The 16,863-nt window shown below is 55.0% G+C and overlaps 1 protein-coding gene across 7 annotated transcripts in view; it reads left to right on the top strand.

The window, feature by feature from the left end:
- The first annotated feature begins 11,023 nt into the window (after positions 1-11,023).
- The window catches only part of AGRN (agrin), a 62,945-nt gene continuing 57,105 nt past the window's right edge, over positions 11,024-16,863 (top strand). For 3 of the 7 annotated variants that reach the window (XM_085242090.1, XM_085242086.1, XM_085242085.1), the window contains exons 1-2: positions 11,111-11,317; positions 15,613-15,874. In XM_085242090.1, coding sequence (XP_085098216.1) covers positions 11,132-11,317; positions 15,613-15,874 — 448 coding nt within the window. In that variant the 5' untranslated portion in view covers positions 11,111-11,131. Of the gene's footprint in view, positions 11,318-15,612; positions 15,875-16,863 lie in introns of all 7 variants that reach the window. The other 4 variants (XM_085242089.1, XM_085242088.1, XM_085242087.1 and 1 more) reach the window with 2 other exon arrangements.

Below are 16,863 nucleotides of genomic sequence, written 5' to 3'. Positions count from 1 at the left end.
TTCAGCATTCAGGCTCAGGGCGCAGGAAACAGCAGCTTTTCTTCTGGCGCGAGTTGGAAAGGCCCCTCTGTTCTGCTGAAAGCCCCTGGAGCTGAATGACCCCCGGCCCTGAATGAAGTGCCTCTCAATTAAAAGTTTCCCATTGACGCTGCCTGAATGAGACCTCGCCGTGGAATTCACCCTGCCTGAATGGCATCAAATATGATGGGGCCAATAGATTTCCCACAATATTTGTACACCTTCCTTTGTGGGGATTTTTCCCTCCGCTGAACCAGAAACCGTTAACACATCCGCTCCCCCCTCCCTCCTCCCTCAACCCCTCCTTCCTTTCCCCCCCCCCCCCCAGCCCATCGTTAGGGGGCTGTGGTGGCACTGGGGATGGCCACCTGTTTGGGTCCCATCCTTTGGGAGCAGCTCGAAATCCCATGGATGAATCAATGGGGAGAGAAAGAGGAGCACCATCACCTGTCCAGAGTGAGGGGCTGTGGGGGCATCTCCTCTCCCTGGTGGTCCCAGGGATAACTCAGGGTGGGAAAGGAGACCCCCACTCCCCACCCCACCCCCAGCCCCACACAAAAGGAGAGTGGCCTTAAGCCCCGGGCTCCCTTCTGCCCAAGAACAAAGCCCTGGGATGCTTGAACAGCGCTGACAGCTCCGATTGTGGCAGCGGGGCTGCCCCCCACCCCTATTAATGATGCTAATTAGAAAGCACGCAGGGAAACCTCCTGAGAGTGGGGGGGGGGGGGGAAGGGGTGAGGAGAGAGGGGTGGGCTCTGCGTAATTTATTCTTGGTTAATCTTATTAAGGGATGGGATGGGAGGGGGAGAAGGGAGCATAAAACCAGAGTGTGGGAACGCGGCGCACGGCAGGGGGAGATGGCGCAGAACTGGAAGATGCATCCTGCTGCTGCCAACTCGGGATGGGGTTTGTGGGTGGGAAAAGTGCCCCCAGCCCCAGAGAGAGGAGCATCAGGGGTGGGTGTACAACCTGGCATCGGCTGCAGCGACTTCAGGCATGGTCATTGCAGAGGGAGCCCGACCAAGATGCTGCTCTCACCAGCAGGTGAAACAGTGGAGGTGCAAAATGGGTGGAGGAGTCCCTCCTGTCAGCCCCACTGGGATCCGTGCACGTGGCTGAGTGCTCAGCACCCTAAAACTGGGCCTTATTGCTGCTTCAGAGCTTGGAATAATCGTAATTTAGACTTTCTGGTTTGGGTTGGGTGGGAATAAAGGGAAATGAGGAAAGGGTGTAACGCTTATTTTTGCCTTTGCTTGTTTAACTTTTGTAATGAAACTCAGCCCCCCCAGCTCCGGTGCCCAGAGCTTCTCCCAGGCTGTGCTCTGGCTCACCATGGCACAACCAGGTACGTGCCATTGTGGTGGCCATAAGGTGATGCTGCATCCAGGTGCCAGTGCTGTCACATCCCCATGGCATCAGGGAATATGGGGCGATGGGTTTGGGTGGTGGGGTGTTCTGCTGTGGGTTTCGTTTGCTCTGACCCACACAGGGGGGTGGGAATGGGGGGTGGGGAAGGGCAGGCAGCGCGTGGCATGGAGGGGTCTGAGCACAAGGATGTTTCTGCTCCATGAATCTGCTTCCCACAAATGGAACAAGGATTTGGAGATGGAACCAGGCTGTGCCTCGCTCTCATGGTTATTTCTCCATCCCTGCACTGGGCAGAGGGCATTACCCTAAAGATGGAGATCTTTTGGGGATGGTTTTTTTGGGATCCCTGGCATGTTCCCAACACGAGATACAGCCAAGGTACAACATTTGGGTCTAAGAGGACCATCTCCTGACTTGGGGTACGGAGGAGATGTGGATGTGGCACTGAGGGACAAGGTCAGTGGGGATGGGATGGGGATCTTAGAGCTCTTTTCCAACCTGAACGCTCCCGTGCCTCTGCGATCGTTGTGCACCTGGGAAGAGCCACCAGGACTCAAAACAGCAGCGCAGGACAACATCTGTGCACAGAGCTGCTTCAGTAAGCCTGAAAGAGCCCCGCAGCTCCATCTGCCCTGGGGACAATCCCAGTGCTTATGGGAAACACATGGCCGACATCTGGGGGAACAGGAAACGGCAGCGAGCGTCGTCCCAGCAACGGTGCATCCCGCAGCGTGACGGCCATGGGATCGGCTGCTCTGGGAATGCAAAGCACAAGGCCACGGTGACTGATTGATGGGCTGGGCTCACCGGGGAGGGATATGATTAATAAGTGTTATGGCCCCTTTGTTCCCGCTGCGCGGCTGTCAGTGCCGTTTAGCTCTGACGGACGCTTTGATGACTCTATGGCCGTGGAGCGAAGCAGCGCCATGATGGATCTTTGCCAGCAGAATGAAATCTGCTCCAGGCTTGCTCCTCTCTCCCCGGCACAATAGTGGGGCCAGGCTGCATTGTGAGGGCTCTTCCCGTCGCATCTCCCCCCTTATAGGATGGATAGCAGTCGTTCCTCCCTGTGTTAGGGAAGGGAGAAGCGAAGTGCCTCTCGGTGCCAAGCAAGTGTTAATGTTTTGCAGCACTGATGTGTTTGCTTTGTGCATCGTGCACCATGGTGAGGGGTGGGCAGTGCTGTGATGGCGTCTTGTGAGTGGTGCTCATTAACGAGCTCTGCTGCTGGTTTCTGGGGGTGTGAGGCGAGCTGCACACCTGCCCTGGGCTCATAGGTACGGGGCACAATTTGGGACCGGAGAATGGAAACAGATGGGAGAATGCTTCTGGGCTGTGCTGGCTCCACTGCTGCAACCTGCAGCATCGTGGCTGGAGGTGCACTGTGGCATCAGCAGCTCCTTCCCAGAGCCCTGTTGTGCTGGACAGGACTAAACCATCACTTAGCGGAGCGCTCAGACGTTTTTTCCCTCTGAGCTGAGCTGGATGGAGCTCCGTCCCGCACAAAGCACCGCAGGGGGGGGGATGCTCAGCAGGAGCTGTCCTGGCAGCACGGCTCATTGACCCCGCCGGGGGTCTGCCGCTGTCTGCCGTCCTTACTGATGTTTTAATAAAGCAGCAGCCACCGGGGGCGAGCTGGATCCTGCGTACGCCAAGCCTCCCAGTTTGGGGACGCTGAATTTGTGCCGGATGCCGCTGGTGCCGGGGGCTGCCCGTGTCCCCCCGTGTCCCCCCCGCCGTGTCCCCGCCGCGTTCCGCGGCCCACGCGTGCCCTCTGCCGGGCAGCAGTGCGACCTGAGCTGCACGGCTGTTCGAGGCCACCAGAGGCCACCAGAGGCCACCCGCAGCCGTACCGAGCCGCTCCCTTCGTGCCTTTCTGCTTTATCCCAACTTCGTGCGACTGGTTAGAAGCTGTGCCCCCTATCAGGAGCGCTGCTGGACCGCTCGCACGGTGTCCTGCGGGGATGAACCCACGGAGGGATGCTCAGACGCCGCTTCCAGCCCGTAAAGAAGTTGGGTTTGTCTTTAGAAGGGTTTCTTGCACGGCACCAAAAGTTTGAGCTGGGATGCAACAGAGCAGAGTGGTGGATTGGAAGGGCAAATGGTCCGAAGCACAGCTGGCTTCAGCTCCCTCCTGGGACCAGCAGTGCAGCACTGGTGTGAGACCCAGCAATGCAGCCCCAACGTGGGACCCAGCAATGCAACCCCAATGTGGGACCCAGCAATGCAACCCCAATGTGGGACCCAGCAATGCAACCTCAGTGTGAGACCCAGCAATGCAACCCACCCAAACGTGACATCTAGCAATGCAACCCCAGCATGGGACCCATCAATGCAACCCCAACTTGAGACCCAGCAATGCAACCCACCCCAGTGTGGCATCCAGCAATGCAGTCCTATTGTGGGACCCAGCAATGCAACCCCAACGTGAGACCCAGCAATGCAACCCCAATGTGAGACCCAGCAATGCAACCCCAGTGTGAGATCCAGCAATGCAACCCCAGTATGACACCCATCAGTGCAACCCCAGCATGGGACCCAGCGATGCAACCCCAGTATGACACCTAGCAATGCAACCCCAACGTGAGACCCCAGCAATGCAACTCCAGCATCACTCTGTCTCACCAGCCCTGCAGCTTTTCTTATTCATCCCTGAGCAGCTGCCCTGCAATGCTTGGCAAGATCAGGGCCTGTTGCTGCTATGTGCAGCTCCATGGGCACCTGGGGGTGAGGTTTGCTCTGTTACAGAGTGCAGTGCCCCACACCTCCTGGCTCCTCCTCTTACCTGTGACACCACAGAGCCATATTAATTACTCAGGGCCTGATTTCCTCATTCTTGCAGCAGCCAGTCGATAACCCAATTGGTGTGAGTAATTGAGTAATATCCAAGCTCTGCATCTTGGCACCGCCACGGTTCCCCACTTGGTAAAGCTTTATGGCATTTCATTTCAGAGCCTTCCAGCTGCCAGAGCTCTCCATCCTTTCCTTTTACTTTAACTGCGTTCATCCTCCTGGGTCAGCCCTGCTCTTAGCATGGTTTTAATTGAACATTCTTTTCTTGTCTCATTTTCTTTTTTTCTTTTTTTTTTTTTTTTTTTTGCAAACTCAGCCTTGATTTTCTTCCAGGAAGGAAAAGATCGAACGCAGTGCTGGCTGAACCCATGGCAGCCCCCACAAAGAAGATGGGAAGATGAATCCTCCATCACTGTGGCTCTCAGGAGCAGAAATTGCTTTTTTCTCTGGAGCAGCGCTGTGATTTGGGAGCAGTGTGGCTCAGGAGCACCAGTCCCACCGTGTGCACCAAGGGCTGCCCCTCCAGTGTGTCTGCACACCTGCAGGTGTTGCTGAGTGTGAGGGCATCACGTTGTCCTCCCTGCAGCCCTCGTCTCCATCCACTCCCCTTGCCCAGAGCATTGCACTGCCTGCCCCACTCCACCCCTGCTGCCACAGGGGCATGCAGGATTTGGTTCATCACCATGTGGTCATTCCTTTCCCTTTGCCCAAACTTCATCCTTCCTTCTCCCTTCCTGCTTTTTTTTGAGAAGAAACTAATTTCCCAAATGAAGAGCAGCAGAAAGCAGACCGTCTGCGAGCGCCTGACTCAGATGAGCCTAATGGATGAGGCAGCAATTCACCCGGGCACTTTCTTTAATTGAAAGACTCTGCTGATGGCTGCCAAGGGGAGCTGGAATGTGCTTCTTTGACGGGCCGAGTAGATGACACAATGCATGGCAGCTCTGTCCCCAGCCCTGCTGTGCTTGCATCTTGGCTCGCCTCCCGATCTCTGCAGCAAGCTGAGTGGCCCTGCAGAAGGCTGTGCCTCACATCCAGCCTTTTGCTGCAGTGGTTCCAGGGCTGTGGATCCTCCTGTGCATCCCCTGGTGCGTGTGCCCATGCATCTTCCTTGTGCATCCTCCAGCTGTGCTTTTGCCTTGCTGGTGGGAGGCAGCTGCCTGCTGACAGCTGGATGCAGCACCGAGCTCTGGTCTGTGGCACAGATAGCAGGCTCTTCTCTTTGCAATGCCCAGCAATGCTTCCTGATAAGAGCACGATTCCCTGTGCAGAAGCTGCTTGCTGAGTGGAGCAGTTGGTCAGAGAACAGTGTTGCAGGCAGCTCAGCTCCCAGGCGATGCAATACTGCAGGAGTGGGGGTTGCTTTGGGCAGGCTGGAGTGCAGGGTGTGCAAATCATCGCTTGCTGGGGATGCAGGATTGCTGCTGCGTCCATCCATCACTGACATTACCTCCATTTTGCCCAGAGCATGTGAAAAGGAAGGGAGGTGACATCCTATGGCCCAAGGCATGGGTGGCCAGGAGGTCCTGTGCACTGCAGTGGGTTGTTCTACTCTGTCACGGCATCATTTCTTTGCTTTGCAGGGAGGGCTGGGAAGGAAGAGGTTAACCCAGCCCGGATCCCTGCTCCATGTGTGTGTGCACAGAATAATGAATGCAGAGGGGAGCGCCCGTGAGATGCAGCATTGCTCTGAGCATCGGTGCTGGGAGGATGGAATAATTCCCAGTTACCCCATGGATCTGCGCTGGGGAACTGATTTTCAGATAGAAAAAGAAATCTTTGGAGCTGATAAAATGGGGCTGGGGTGGTGTGGGGCTGGGATGCTCTGTCCCTCCGCAGCCCTGCTCCATGCAGATGCTTTGTGCGTATCCCTGCACAGGAGGGAGCGGAGCAGCTCTGCAGGCGTTGCCAAGTGCCCTCTTTCGGAGCACTAAAACCTTGAGAAATGGGGGGAAAAAAAGGAAAAAGCCCCATTCCCGCATGCCCTGAATGTTAATGCTTTTCCTTTTGAAGGAGTTTGTTGCAGGAGGAAAATGGGATGTATTTCTCGGACTCAAATGAGAGCAGCTGCCCCGCTACCTGCAGCGCTGGAGAGGGGAAATTTGTGCTTATAGGGACAAAAAATTGCTTGGGTTGCACTTTCTCCGCAGCTAATCCAATTTGTCTCCTTACTGCTTTCAAATACCTCTTAAAGATTCCTCGCGATGTATTACAGAAACCCATTTGCTGAGATGCAGAGAAGAGGGGGCACTTTTATTTTACAGTTATTAGCGGGTGACAAGGTAAGTAACTCGGAGGAGATTGATCGCCCAACGAAGCATTTTTACTTTCTCAATTAATCCCAGCATGATCGTCATAAATCCAGGAGGGGGAGTAATGGGATGTGAGCGAACCTCAATCCCTTCTCACTGCGTGCTGGGGGTAATGGATAGAGACATCTTCCCTGGGGAGGGGTCGAGGGAAGCGGCCAGCGAGATGGGTTTCTGGAGAGAAAGATAGATGTCGGGGCCAGCGTTGGCTTTTTCCTCAATGGAGAACGGATTCATGCCATCAATCCACATTAAGAAGCCTTCATGGCCGCATAGAAACCCAGTGAGGGTAATTCAATTAGCCTCGCGCTCTTCTTTTAAGATGGGGTTTGATAATGGGGGACTGCTTGGCCTGAAGTTCACGCTGAATCTTCTCTCTCTGTTTCCTTTAAAATCTCTTTTAATTAAGAGTCACTGTGGTTCATAGGATGCCTCCTCCCCATGCCAAGGGCTTGTCCCAAACCACACCAGAGGTTCCCAGCCAACAAATCCCAGCAAGGTGACACCTCCACGTGCTCAGCTCATCACCAGGAGAGGCTGTGGATGCTCTGTTCCTGGAGGTGTTAAGACCACGTTGGATGGGACCCTGGGCAATCTGGTCTACTACCAGACCTGGAGGTTGGTGGCCCTGCCTGTGGTAGAGGGGTTGGATCTTGATGATCCTTGGGGTCCTTTCCAACCCAAGCCATGCTGTGATTCTATGAGAGTAAAGCAGTTGCTTTGGCAGGGCACGGTGGGGTGGGCACTGTGCACGTTGGTGTTGGCTCCTGCCCAACCCACAGCCACACTGCAATGCTTGTGATGGGCAATGGGTTGGGTTTTACCTCCCGTCTCCCAAAGTCAGGTGTGCAGGTGATGTGTGAAGCCGTGCATGAAGTCAGCACATCTCAGCATGCTTTTCCACTCCCAAGATCGATGTTTTGAGGTCGTGTTGTTGAGGAAAGCTTGGATCTCAGATCATGGAACCGTGGAATCATGAAGCATGGAAAGACTACTGAAACCCCCAAGCCCAACACCAGCCCATCCCACCACATCCCTCAGCGCCACATCCACCCAGCTGCTCCTAAACCTTGGGTGCTACAAACCCCAAAGCTGACAAACCCAAAGAACAGTTATAGAATAGCCAACATCTTGACAAGGGGAGAAGAAGAATTTTTAGTTCCCTTCTTGAATTTTACCTAGACCCCAGATTGCTCCCTGCCTTTCCCCCATAAGGAAGGGGAAGGGCTGTCCAGGTTGCTGCCATAGCACCGTGCTCGTGTCCCCTTCTGCCACATGGGGACATCAGCCCCACTGATGCTCAGCACCCAACACTCCCCTGGCCATAGGGACCCCCACCCCTCTCCCATCGAGACCTCATTAATAGATTTCCTTATTTGAAAATCATTATCCAGACAGACAGCCTCACAGATAGAGGATCCCAGGGGCGACTTGTTAGCAGCTGCTCCGTTGCTACATCAAGAGGTTTTCTGACAGAACACAAAAGCCATTTGACAACGTCAGAAACCACCGAGAGGGATTAACTTGAAAGAGAAAAGTGGTGGTGGAGGGGGATAAAAACGCATTAAAACACATCTTAAATCTTATCAGAGATGGGGAGCTTCAGAGCACAGAGGCAAAAGAATGGCAGAGAAAGCAGGGGACAACAAATGGGATGGGGAGAGTGGCTGGCTGTGATTGAGGTTGGGGTTCTGCTTGGCTGGGTGCTCACGCAACTCTTTTATTTGCTTTGAGGGCTTGGCCTTGAGGGCTTCCTGGTAGGGTTTCCTGTGCTACACTATGGGAGTGCAGAGGGGCAGGGAGAGGTGAGCAGCCCTGTGATTTTGGAGGTGCTGCTCCCATGGCAGCACCAAAGCAAGCAGCTGGGAAATGAAAGTCTGGCAGTGGGGCAATAAGAGGGAAGTGCTTCAGGGTCAAACAGCAGCAAGATGCTGGTGTGGAAGTGCTGAGTGCAGCGGGAGTGGCTGCACAGTCATCACACAGAGGCAATAGCTCGCAATAAATGAGAGACCTTGGCTGGGTTACTCAGCCCAGCCAGAAAGGAGCAAGTTTGCCAATGTTAAAATGGGAAAAAAAAAAAAAAGAAAAAAAGAAAAAAAAAAAAAAGTCTTCAAAGGATCTGCAAAATGACAGCCTTGTTTCAAAGGTGACAGCTGGAGGGAGGAGGTGAGGAGGCAGAGGTGTGTTGGGCACTAAGATGGGTGAGACACAATGTGGGCATCACCAAAGCGTGCCCAGGGCTGGAAGCTGAGCAGGCGATGGGCTGCTGTCATCCAGCCCAGCAATGGGCTCCTAGCAGTGAGGATCTGTGCGTTGCTGGCCTGTCACCACTGCTCTGTAAGCATCACAGTGCATTGCTTTGCTTCGCTTCTTTCTCCTCTCCCTGCAAATTCAGGCCCCTCCTGCAAGAAAATCTTGGAGACACAAAGCAAACACACACAGAGGTGTCAGGCAGCACACAAGCATCCATCCCTTCCCGTTCTCCCACCCATTCAGAAGCTGAATGCTACACTTTGCTTGATTCACTGCAGGTTTTGCAAGCCGCAGGTTTACAATAGCTGTCTTGTAAAGCGTCTGAACCAAGCTGGTGATTTACACACTTTTGTCAGCGACACAGTTTATTTATTTTGTGCGTTGATTTGCCAAATATTTTGTTTCAGTTTTCCCACAGTCTCTCGGCCAATGGCTCCAGCAAAGCAAGGGGCAGAAAGGCTCAGTGCTCTCCTTTGGAAAGCCAACTCCTTTCTACCCATGGCCTGCACTAAACCTCCATCAGTCCCTCTACCCAAACCCTACAAGTCTGAAGCGTTCTGCTTGAAGGAGAGGGGCAAACCCACCCCAAAACTTGCACATCCATTTTTCTCTTTGGAAGCAGATGGTGGGGTGGGGCTGGGAGGGAGCGAGCAAACAGAAAAGAACTCAAACACAGCATCCATAATGCTTCCCCTCTCCCCTTTGTGAGGTTTGGGAGGAGAACGTCATCGCTGCTTTCTCCCACCTCAAGCTGAGGTCTTTGCTGTGATTTAGAGGAACGCAGTGCAAATCGTTAATTGGAATAACGAAAACAATCTGCTGGGTGCTGAAATGTATTTAGCGGGGGGTAATAGGAGCAGAATGTCATGGAGTCCTTTATGCTGTGCAGAGGTTGGGATCCCAGGGCCATATGGGGGGTGGAGGGTGAGCTCTTCCCACCATGCTGAGCATCCTTCCCCAAAACCAGCTCTGTTACGGGCCGCTTCCTTCAGATAATTGCATCCCCAAAGTCATTATAAGGCACTATCAAGGGGCGGCCTTTCTTGGGTGTTGAGGTGTTGGTTTACAGGATGGAAGCTGAGGTTTGGGAGCAGAAGAAGAGCTGGAGGGGTTTAGCAGAAGCCAAAAAGTTGGGGCTGAAGGCAGCGCTGAGGTGCACGGTTTGAGACATACCCCATAAAACCGCCTTTGTGCCGCACTCAGATTTATGGGATCTCCGATATTTTGGTAGGCTCTGAATGCTCAATGTGATTCATTTGTTCCTATCTTCAGCGAATTTGTGCTCATGGTCCAGAGGAGATAAAGGATTGGCACACACACAGACTGCAGGGGTGAGGGAGCAGCACGAGGAGCACTCGGGGGATGCAGAGGAGGGATGGTTGCTTGCACAGCCCTATGGTGCGGGATGCAAACCCTGCGCCACGGTTAAACTTCACCTGCAGGGCTCGTGGACAACGCTTGTTTAGGTCCAGCAAGGAAAACAGGCGTGTAAAATGCCCCAGGGGACGGCTAATTTATGGAGGGGGGAAACAATATCCCTCCCTCGGTGCCACTTAACTTTTCATTTTATATTTGCGGTAATTGCAGGCGACATCTGGGAAGGTTGCCCCGCGGTCCCCGGGGGAGGGCAGGGCAGAGGGTCACAGTGCTGCTGGGGCAAAGCACGGCGCGGTGTCCCCCCCCACCCCCACCCCCACCCCCCCACCGGACAGCGCTGCCTGCCACTGTGGGGGCTGGATGGGAATGAGGAGGAGGGGAGGTTGGGGGATGGCTCTGCCAGCCTCAGTTTCCTCAGATGGGAAAAAAAGGAAATGTCACCAGAATGGGATCGCAGCGCTGGGTGGGGAGGGGGTGGGGGGGAGTCGGTCCCGTGGGGAGAGCCCGGCGGAGCGGGCAGCTTCCACGGGCTGCTCCCAGCCCCCTGCCAGGACAGATCGGGTTCCGTGCACCTTTCCCAGCCCCCCCGCTCTGTGCCGGGCCGGTTAGCCATTAACCTGCCGTGAGCCCCCGGGCCGGGGGAGGGCGTGCGTGCAGCTCCCGGCCCCGCAGCGGCAGCTCCCCCCGCTCCGCTCCCCTACCCCCCTCTGCCTCCCTTATCAGCAATTCAGATTGCATGCAAATCTCCAGGCTTTCTTACAGGGGCAAGGCAGGGGACACAGTATTTCTCCCCGATCGCTGCTTCGGAAGGGGGGGGGGGGGGGGAGAGAGAGAGATATCTCCTCCTTCTTCTCCTCCTCCTCCTCCTCCTCTCGGGATTTTCCTCCCCGCCTCCCTCTCTCTCTCTCTCTCTCTTTCTTTCCTCCTTTTCACCTCCTGGAACAAAAGTAGCCCTTCTCTCCGCGCTCGGCCCGACCCGCTTTGTGCAGCGGGGACTCGGGGGGCTGCGGGCGATGGGGGGGTCGGGGGCGGCCGCGATTCTGGCGTTGGGTTTGGCGCTGGGATTGGCCCTGGGAGGGTGGGCGAACTGCCCCGAACGGGAGCTGCAACGCCGGGAGGAGGAGGCCAACGTGGTGCTTACAGGAACGGTGGAGGAAATCATGAACGTGGACCCCGTGCACCACACCTACTCGTGCAAGGTGAGGGGTTTGGAGGGTGGGGGGTTGTGTGGTGGAGGGGGTTTGTCCGTCGTCCTGTCCCCCCAAACCCCTCCGACGAAGCTCGGGGGAAACTTTGGGCTCGTTCGCGTGCGGGAGCATGTGGTTTTTATTGTCTAAATGAGAGCTTTGGGGTGTAATTAGGTATTTTTAGACTGCGGGAGGCTCGCCCCGGCGCGGCCCCGCCAGCTGTTTCGAGGGGAATCACTCAGGGTTGCTTTTTATGGGCATTTCCCTCAGTTCAGCGATGCGGAGCCCGTTCCCAGCTTCGTGCTGCGGGAAGGTGCCGGCGTTGGGAACTCGGCTCCCCGGCTGCTGCAGCAGCATCCCGAGTTCCTCCGGCTCCAGCTATTGTTTAACCACGGCTCTGGCCTCTGGCTATGTTTTTTCCACCCCCCCCCCCCAAGCTGAGAGTCGATGAAGTACTGAACAACCTGAAATACCATCCGCCTGCCTGTCAGAAAACGTGCTGCGTGGTTTAACCCTTCCCGGGGCAGGACTTGCCGCTGTGCTGCGTGGTTTTGCTCTCACCTCCCGGTCCCTTTTTGCCATCCTAAAACGTGCTGCGGTTCCACCCCGCAGCCAATCCTATGGGGAGCTTTGGGGCGATGCCCAGCTGCTGGGAGAGCTCCGGGCTGGGTTAACTTCAAAACACGGAATTAGCCTTTATTCTGGAGGACCTCTCGGCTTTAGAAACTAGTTGAAAAGCTTCTCTCTGTCCAGCTGGTGCCTGCTGCTGCTCGCTGCTTTGCTTGCAAGGCTCTGTCCCTTGCCACTCTGCTGCAGGGGACAATCTGTATTCCTGTAAATTAGCTCACAACCTCCCTCCCCCCCCTCCCCAAGACCGTATGTTTGCAAAGTGTCTGGCACATCCTGGGTGCTACGTGGAAAATGAATAAGCTGCTGTGAGCAGCTTGGGGCGCATATGGCCGGCTGGCTGCAGCCACCTGATGCTGGGCTGCCATGCATGGAGGCAGGAGGTGCTCAGCTGAGAGGTTGCTCTCCTCCTCCTGCTCTGGGTCCGTAGCAAGGTGTCTGTCTGATGTGAAATCCGGGCTTGGTCTGGGTGTGGGGAGACTGTTTTGTCTGTGCTCCTGCTCTGCTTTATGGGAGAAAAGCAGAGGGCAGGTGGGGGCTGCATGGGGAAACCCAGCACTCGGCGTGGGGAGAGGTTGTGCCCATCTTCCTGCAGGATGCTGCTGAGCTCTGTGCTATTAATCCAAGGTTAAGCATAGGGTTTTGTTGGGGTCACAGCAGTGCCCGAAGGCTGGAGCTCAGCCCAAGATGCCTTTCCTGAAAAAGAAACTGAAAGGAGAAAAGCCTTCTGCCATATGTGAAGGTGCCCATCCCATCGCAGTGGCAGCGCTGTGACGTTGGTGATTTCCTTAAAGCAGTGGTTCCTCACTTAGCGACAGCGTTGCTCATCCGCGTGTCGTGTTTTAATGGTGTGCTCACAAAGCTTTTCCCTACAAACGCTCTGAAATGGGATTTGTGGTGGCACGAGGACCTGGCAAATGGATAAATGGTCATCTCTCCAAGCGGTGTGCCTGGGGAGGATGTCACGCTGCTAACTGCTCTTCAGACCCTCAGATTGCCTCCAAATACCGCAGCTGTCTGCTGTCAGGTTCTCCTTTATCTGCACAGGAAACACAAGGGCCAGGCGTGCACTGGGGCTGGGTGGTCTGTGAGCAGCAGGCACAGCCCCGTGAGGCTGCATTAGTGCCTTGTTCTTCCTAGTTAAACTCTAAACCCTCCCAGCTGAAGCCTTTGATATATGAAGATAAGCACATTACAACTCGGAGGAGAAATGTGAGGCTAATGTTAGATAAACACCCCAAAATAGCTACCAGCCATTCAGTTGCTAGCAGAGGAGATTAATAATTAGGAGTTCTGTTAGCCTCCTCTTCCTCCAGCTGAAGCTCGCTAATGTGCCCCTTCACCCAGGGATGGGCTTGGCATGACAGCAGAGCTTTGCTCCTCGCTGCAGCCGCTCACTTCCAGCCCTTGATATGATGTCTGTGAAGTTTGCTCCCATTTATGGGGTGAGCACGAGTCCTCCACCTGCTATAACTGGAAGTGCTGGGGAGGATGTGGATCCTGTTTGGAACAATGGAGCTTGTATTTTGGGAGAGGATGGGGGGATGTGGATGGCGTTGGCAGCCTCAGTGTTCTGTTAGCTCCTGCAGAAAGCTGCTCGAGTCCCATAGTGGACCCTTCTGCTTTCGACCCAGGAGTGGAAGCTCTCTTCTAAGGGCACTTCTCACCTTCCCATCTTCCCTAGGAGCCCTTAGCTGGCATTTCTCACATTGCGCTCGCCTGTGCAGGCGGTCCCATGCCCTGCTGGGGGATGGACCCCGTGGCAAATTGGAAAATCCTTTGACTCCCTGGTTCTGTACCACGCTCAAAACACGCTTGTGCAAAGATCTGCCTGAATAAAGTCTTCGCTGTTCTCACTCCACCTCCCTGCAGCTGCCAGGAGTCTCGTAAAACAGCCTTAATCCACTGTTTTATGTGCTCTTTGGTGAAAGAGGGAGCAGCCTGCCACAGGGAAGGGACCTTCTGGAACCCGACTCCAGCCTCCTCTCTTCTCTCTCCCTTTTCTTCCCCCATCCTTGATGTAGCCAGTGAGTCACCGGTATAACAAGGTCTTAATTGCGTGTGATGATGAATGGGATGCCCTACAGGTAATCACTCGGGCTTTGGTGCCTTCACATCCATTCATTACAGAGGATGAGGGTGCGGAGAGAGCTGGTGGACTCTGATGTTGCTTGCGAGTGCTGCAGCCTGGCTCTGCGAGCTCTGACTACAACAACCTCGCTAATTAACTCCAATTACCATCTGCTTCACAAGAGGGGCTCGGCTTCAGCCCTTCTTCCCCATAGACCTAGTTGTGAAAGCTCCCGGCTGCGCGCAGGAGCCTCGGGGCGCGCTCTCCGCCTGCCTCTCTTTTCTTTTCTTCCTTTCTTTCCCTTTTTGTTTCCTTCGTGTTCCCGAGTTTTCACCCTGGCTGCTTCTTTCTGCACCTCACCTTGTTGCAGCCTGAGCGTGCCCCGCGGCTGCTGCGGAGGAAGAGGAGGTGGGGCTGGGAGGAAGGTGTCTTGACTTGACTGTGGGGCGAAGAGCAACCACGGGGAGCCGAGCTGCTGCGGGCAGGCAGGAGGGGAGAAGGTGGCTTGCAAGCCTGCAGGAAAGCTGTGCTCCCAGCACCCTGCATCACCCGGGGTGCCATCGTTGCAGTTTTCCCTGCATGGGCTCCTTGGAGGTGTGCAGTACAGCAACCCTTCTGCTCCTCGCCTTCTTTCTGCAGTTGCTCTCTTCAAGTGCATACCTGCGTGTCTCCTCTGAAGAGAGGCTGGAGAGTCTCTTTAGCACTCAGCACCTCCCCTGCCCCGTGTCTGGCATGCCGTGCTGGGCTGAAGTGCTCTCTGGGCAGCTGGGGAATGTGGGGCCCGGGGATGCATGGAGGGGAGGTGGTGGCTGAGAGCACCTGAGGCTTTCCTACCCATTGGGAATGAATGGGGACACATCTCTTGGTTGTTAGATCAACCTCTTCCTGCTCAAAACTGCAGTTTTCTGCTCCTGCAAGGGAAACACTTACACTGATCCCTGTGGGTGAGGGCTTTAATGGCCTCAAGATGCACCAGGGGAGGTTCAGGTTGGATATTAAGAAGTATTTCTTCTCAGAAAGAGTGGTCAGGCACCAGCACAGGCTGTCTGGGGGTGGGGTGGCATTACTGTCCCTGGAGGTGTTCAAGAGATGTGGAGATGAGGCACAGGAGGGACATGGTCAGTGGGCACAGTGGGGTGGGTTGGACTGTTTGATCTTAGTGGTCTTTTCCAATCTCAATGGTTGTCTGTGATGTGACCCTCAAGGGTTTGCTGGGAAGCAGCAGCAGCTTATCTGGAGCCCTGATAAGGTAGAGGTATTGATACAGCCAGCTGTAAGGGAAAGGAAAGGGCCAGCCCACGGTGTCCTTTGTGCTGGGGTCCTCGGTTGTGTTTGCATTGAGGGTGGGGAAGGTGGAAGGGAGCTGGAGAACCCATGAGGGAGCCCTTGGGTCATGGAAAGGGCGATGCATTGGGGAGCTGGGTGTGATGTGGGCAGAAATAAGATGTGCTTTAGCTTTATCCACGCGTTGATGACATTGGCTCTGCTGGAAGATTCAGCCAGCCTGAGTTGCCCTGAGCATCCCATGGTGGCGTGGTAAGAACCACCCCAGAAGGTGCCAGCAGTCCCAGGGCAAAATCTCAAATGCTCTTTCTCCCTCTTCTTCAAGGTGAGAGTGTGGCGTTACCTGAAAGGCAAAGACATCGTCACCCACGAGATCCTCCTGGATGGTGGGAACAAAGTGGTCATCGGCGGCTTCGGGGACCCCTTAATCTGTGACAACCAAGTGTCAACCGGGGACACACGGATTTTCTTTGTCAACCCTGCCCCGCAGTACATGTGGCCTGCCCACCGCAACGAGCTGATGCTCAACTCCAGCCTGATGCGGATCACACTGCGCAACCTGGAGGAGGTGGAGCACTGCGTGGAAGGTGAGGCTCTGCTGCAACCCTCAAACGATGGGCCACGGTGCTGCTGGAGGCCACGTGGATTGGCTGTTCTTGTTGAATCATAGAATCGCTGGGTTGGAAGGGACCCTTAAAGGTCATTGGGTCCAACTCGTTGCCTTTGGGGTGGTGTGTGGTGTTGGCCTTGTTGCCAGAAGTGGTGCAGCCAAGCAAGGTTGATTCACGTTGGTTTTGCTCCAGATTGAATGTAGGTTCTTGGTGCCCTTTGCAAAGGGATGTGAGGAGCCAGCTGAGTTCTCCTGGGGCTGAAGCAAGGTCTCCTTGCTGCTCCATCGTGAAGCCAAGCTGAGCAATCAGGGGCATGAGTTGTGCTTTGGTATTGTTGCGGTGTGGAATAAGGCTTCCACGGAGAGGGCATGCCCAACAACATGAAAGCACTTCTGCAACATCTCATCTACTGGCTTCTCCCTTCCTCTCCTTGTGCTCGTCCTGTTCCAGCAATGAGCTCCGGGCTTGGGGGGAACACAGTGCCCCAAAAGCCCTTCGGGGTCCGAGCACGTCCTGCGAGCAGATGAGTAAACAAGGGAAGGAATGCAGGAATTCTGCACGGACAACAAATAAACACAGGCGGTCTCCCTCCTCCTCTCGGGATGTGCAGAGCAGAGGCCATAACCCCTTCCTCCAGCTGTGAATGCACACAGAGGTGAACGACCGAGCTGGGGCTGGGAAGGAGCTGTTTCAGCAGAGGGGCTCCAAGAGGCGCTGGCTCAAGTGGCTTTCGCAAGAGGTTGATATGCTGGAGGCTTTCTAGCTAGGGATGTGTTTAGTATTGCACTTGAAAGGCATCAGCTCTAGTGCAGGGGTTGGGAGGGGAAAGAAGAGCGTGTGTGTGGTGTGTTGTGTTTTGTTGGTTTTTTTTTTTTTGTTAAACCTGAGCAAACTTTTGGAAGAATTTTGCCCTCACCTAGCAGTCTGTGTTCTTTGGCACGCTCTCTTTGCACACACTGCATGCT

This window comes from Meleagris gallopavo, chromosome 23 (assembly GCF_905368555.1).
Source record: "Meleagris gallopavo chromosome 23, MGAL_WU_HG_1.1, whole genome shotgun sequence".
Taxonomy (NCBI): Eukaryota; Metazoa; Chordata; class Aves; order Galliformes; family Phasianidae; genus Meleagris; species Meleagris gallopavo.
Note: the sequence above shows the minus strand (reverse complement) of the source record. Positions and strands in the feature narration are given on the sequence as shown.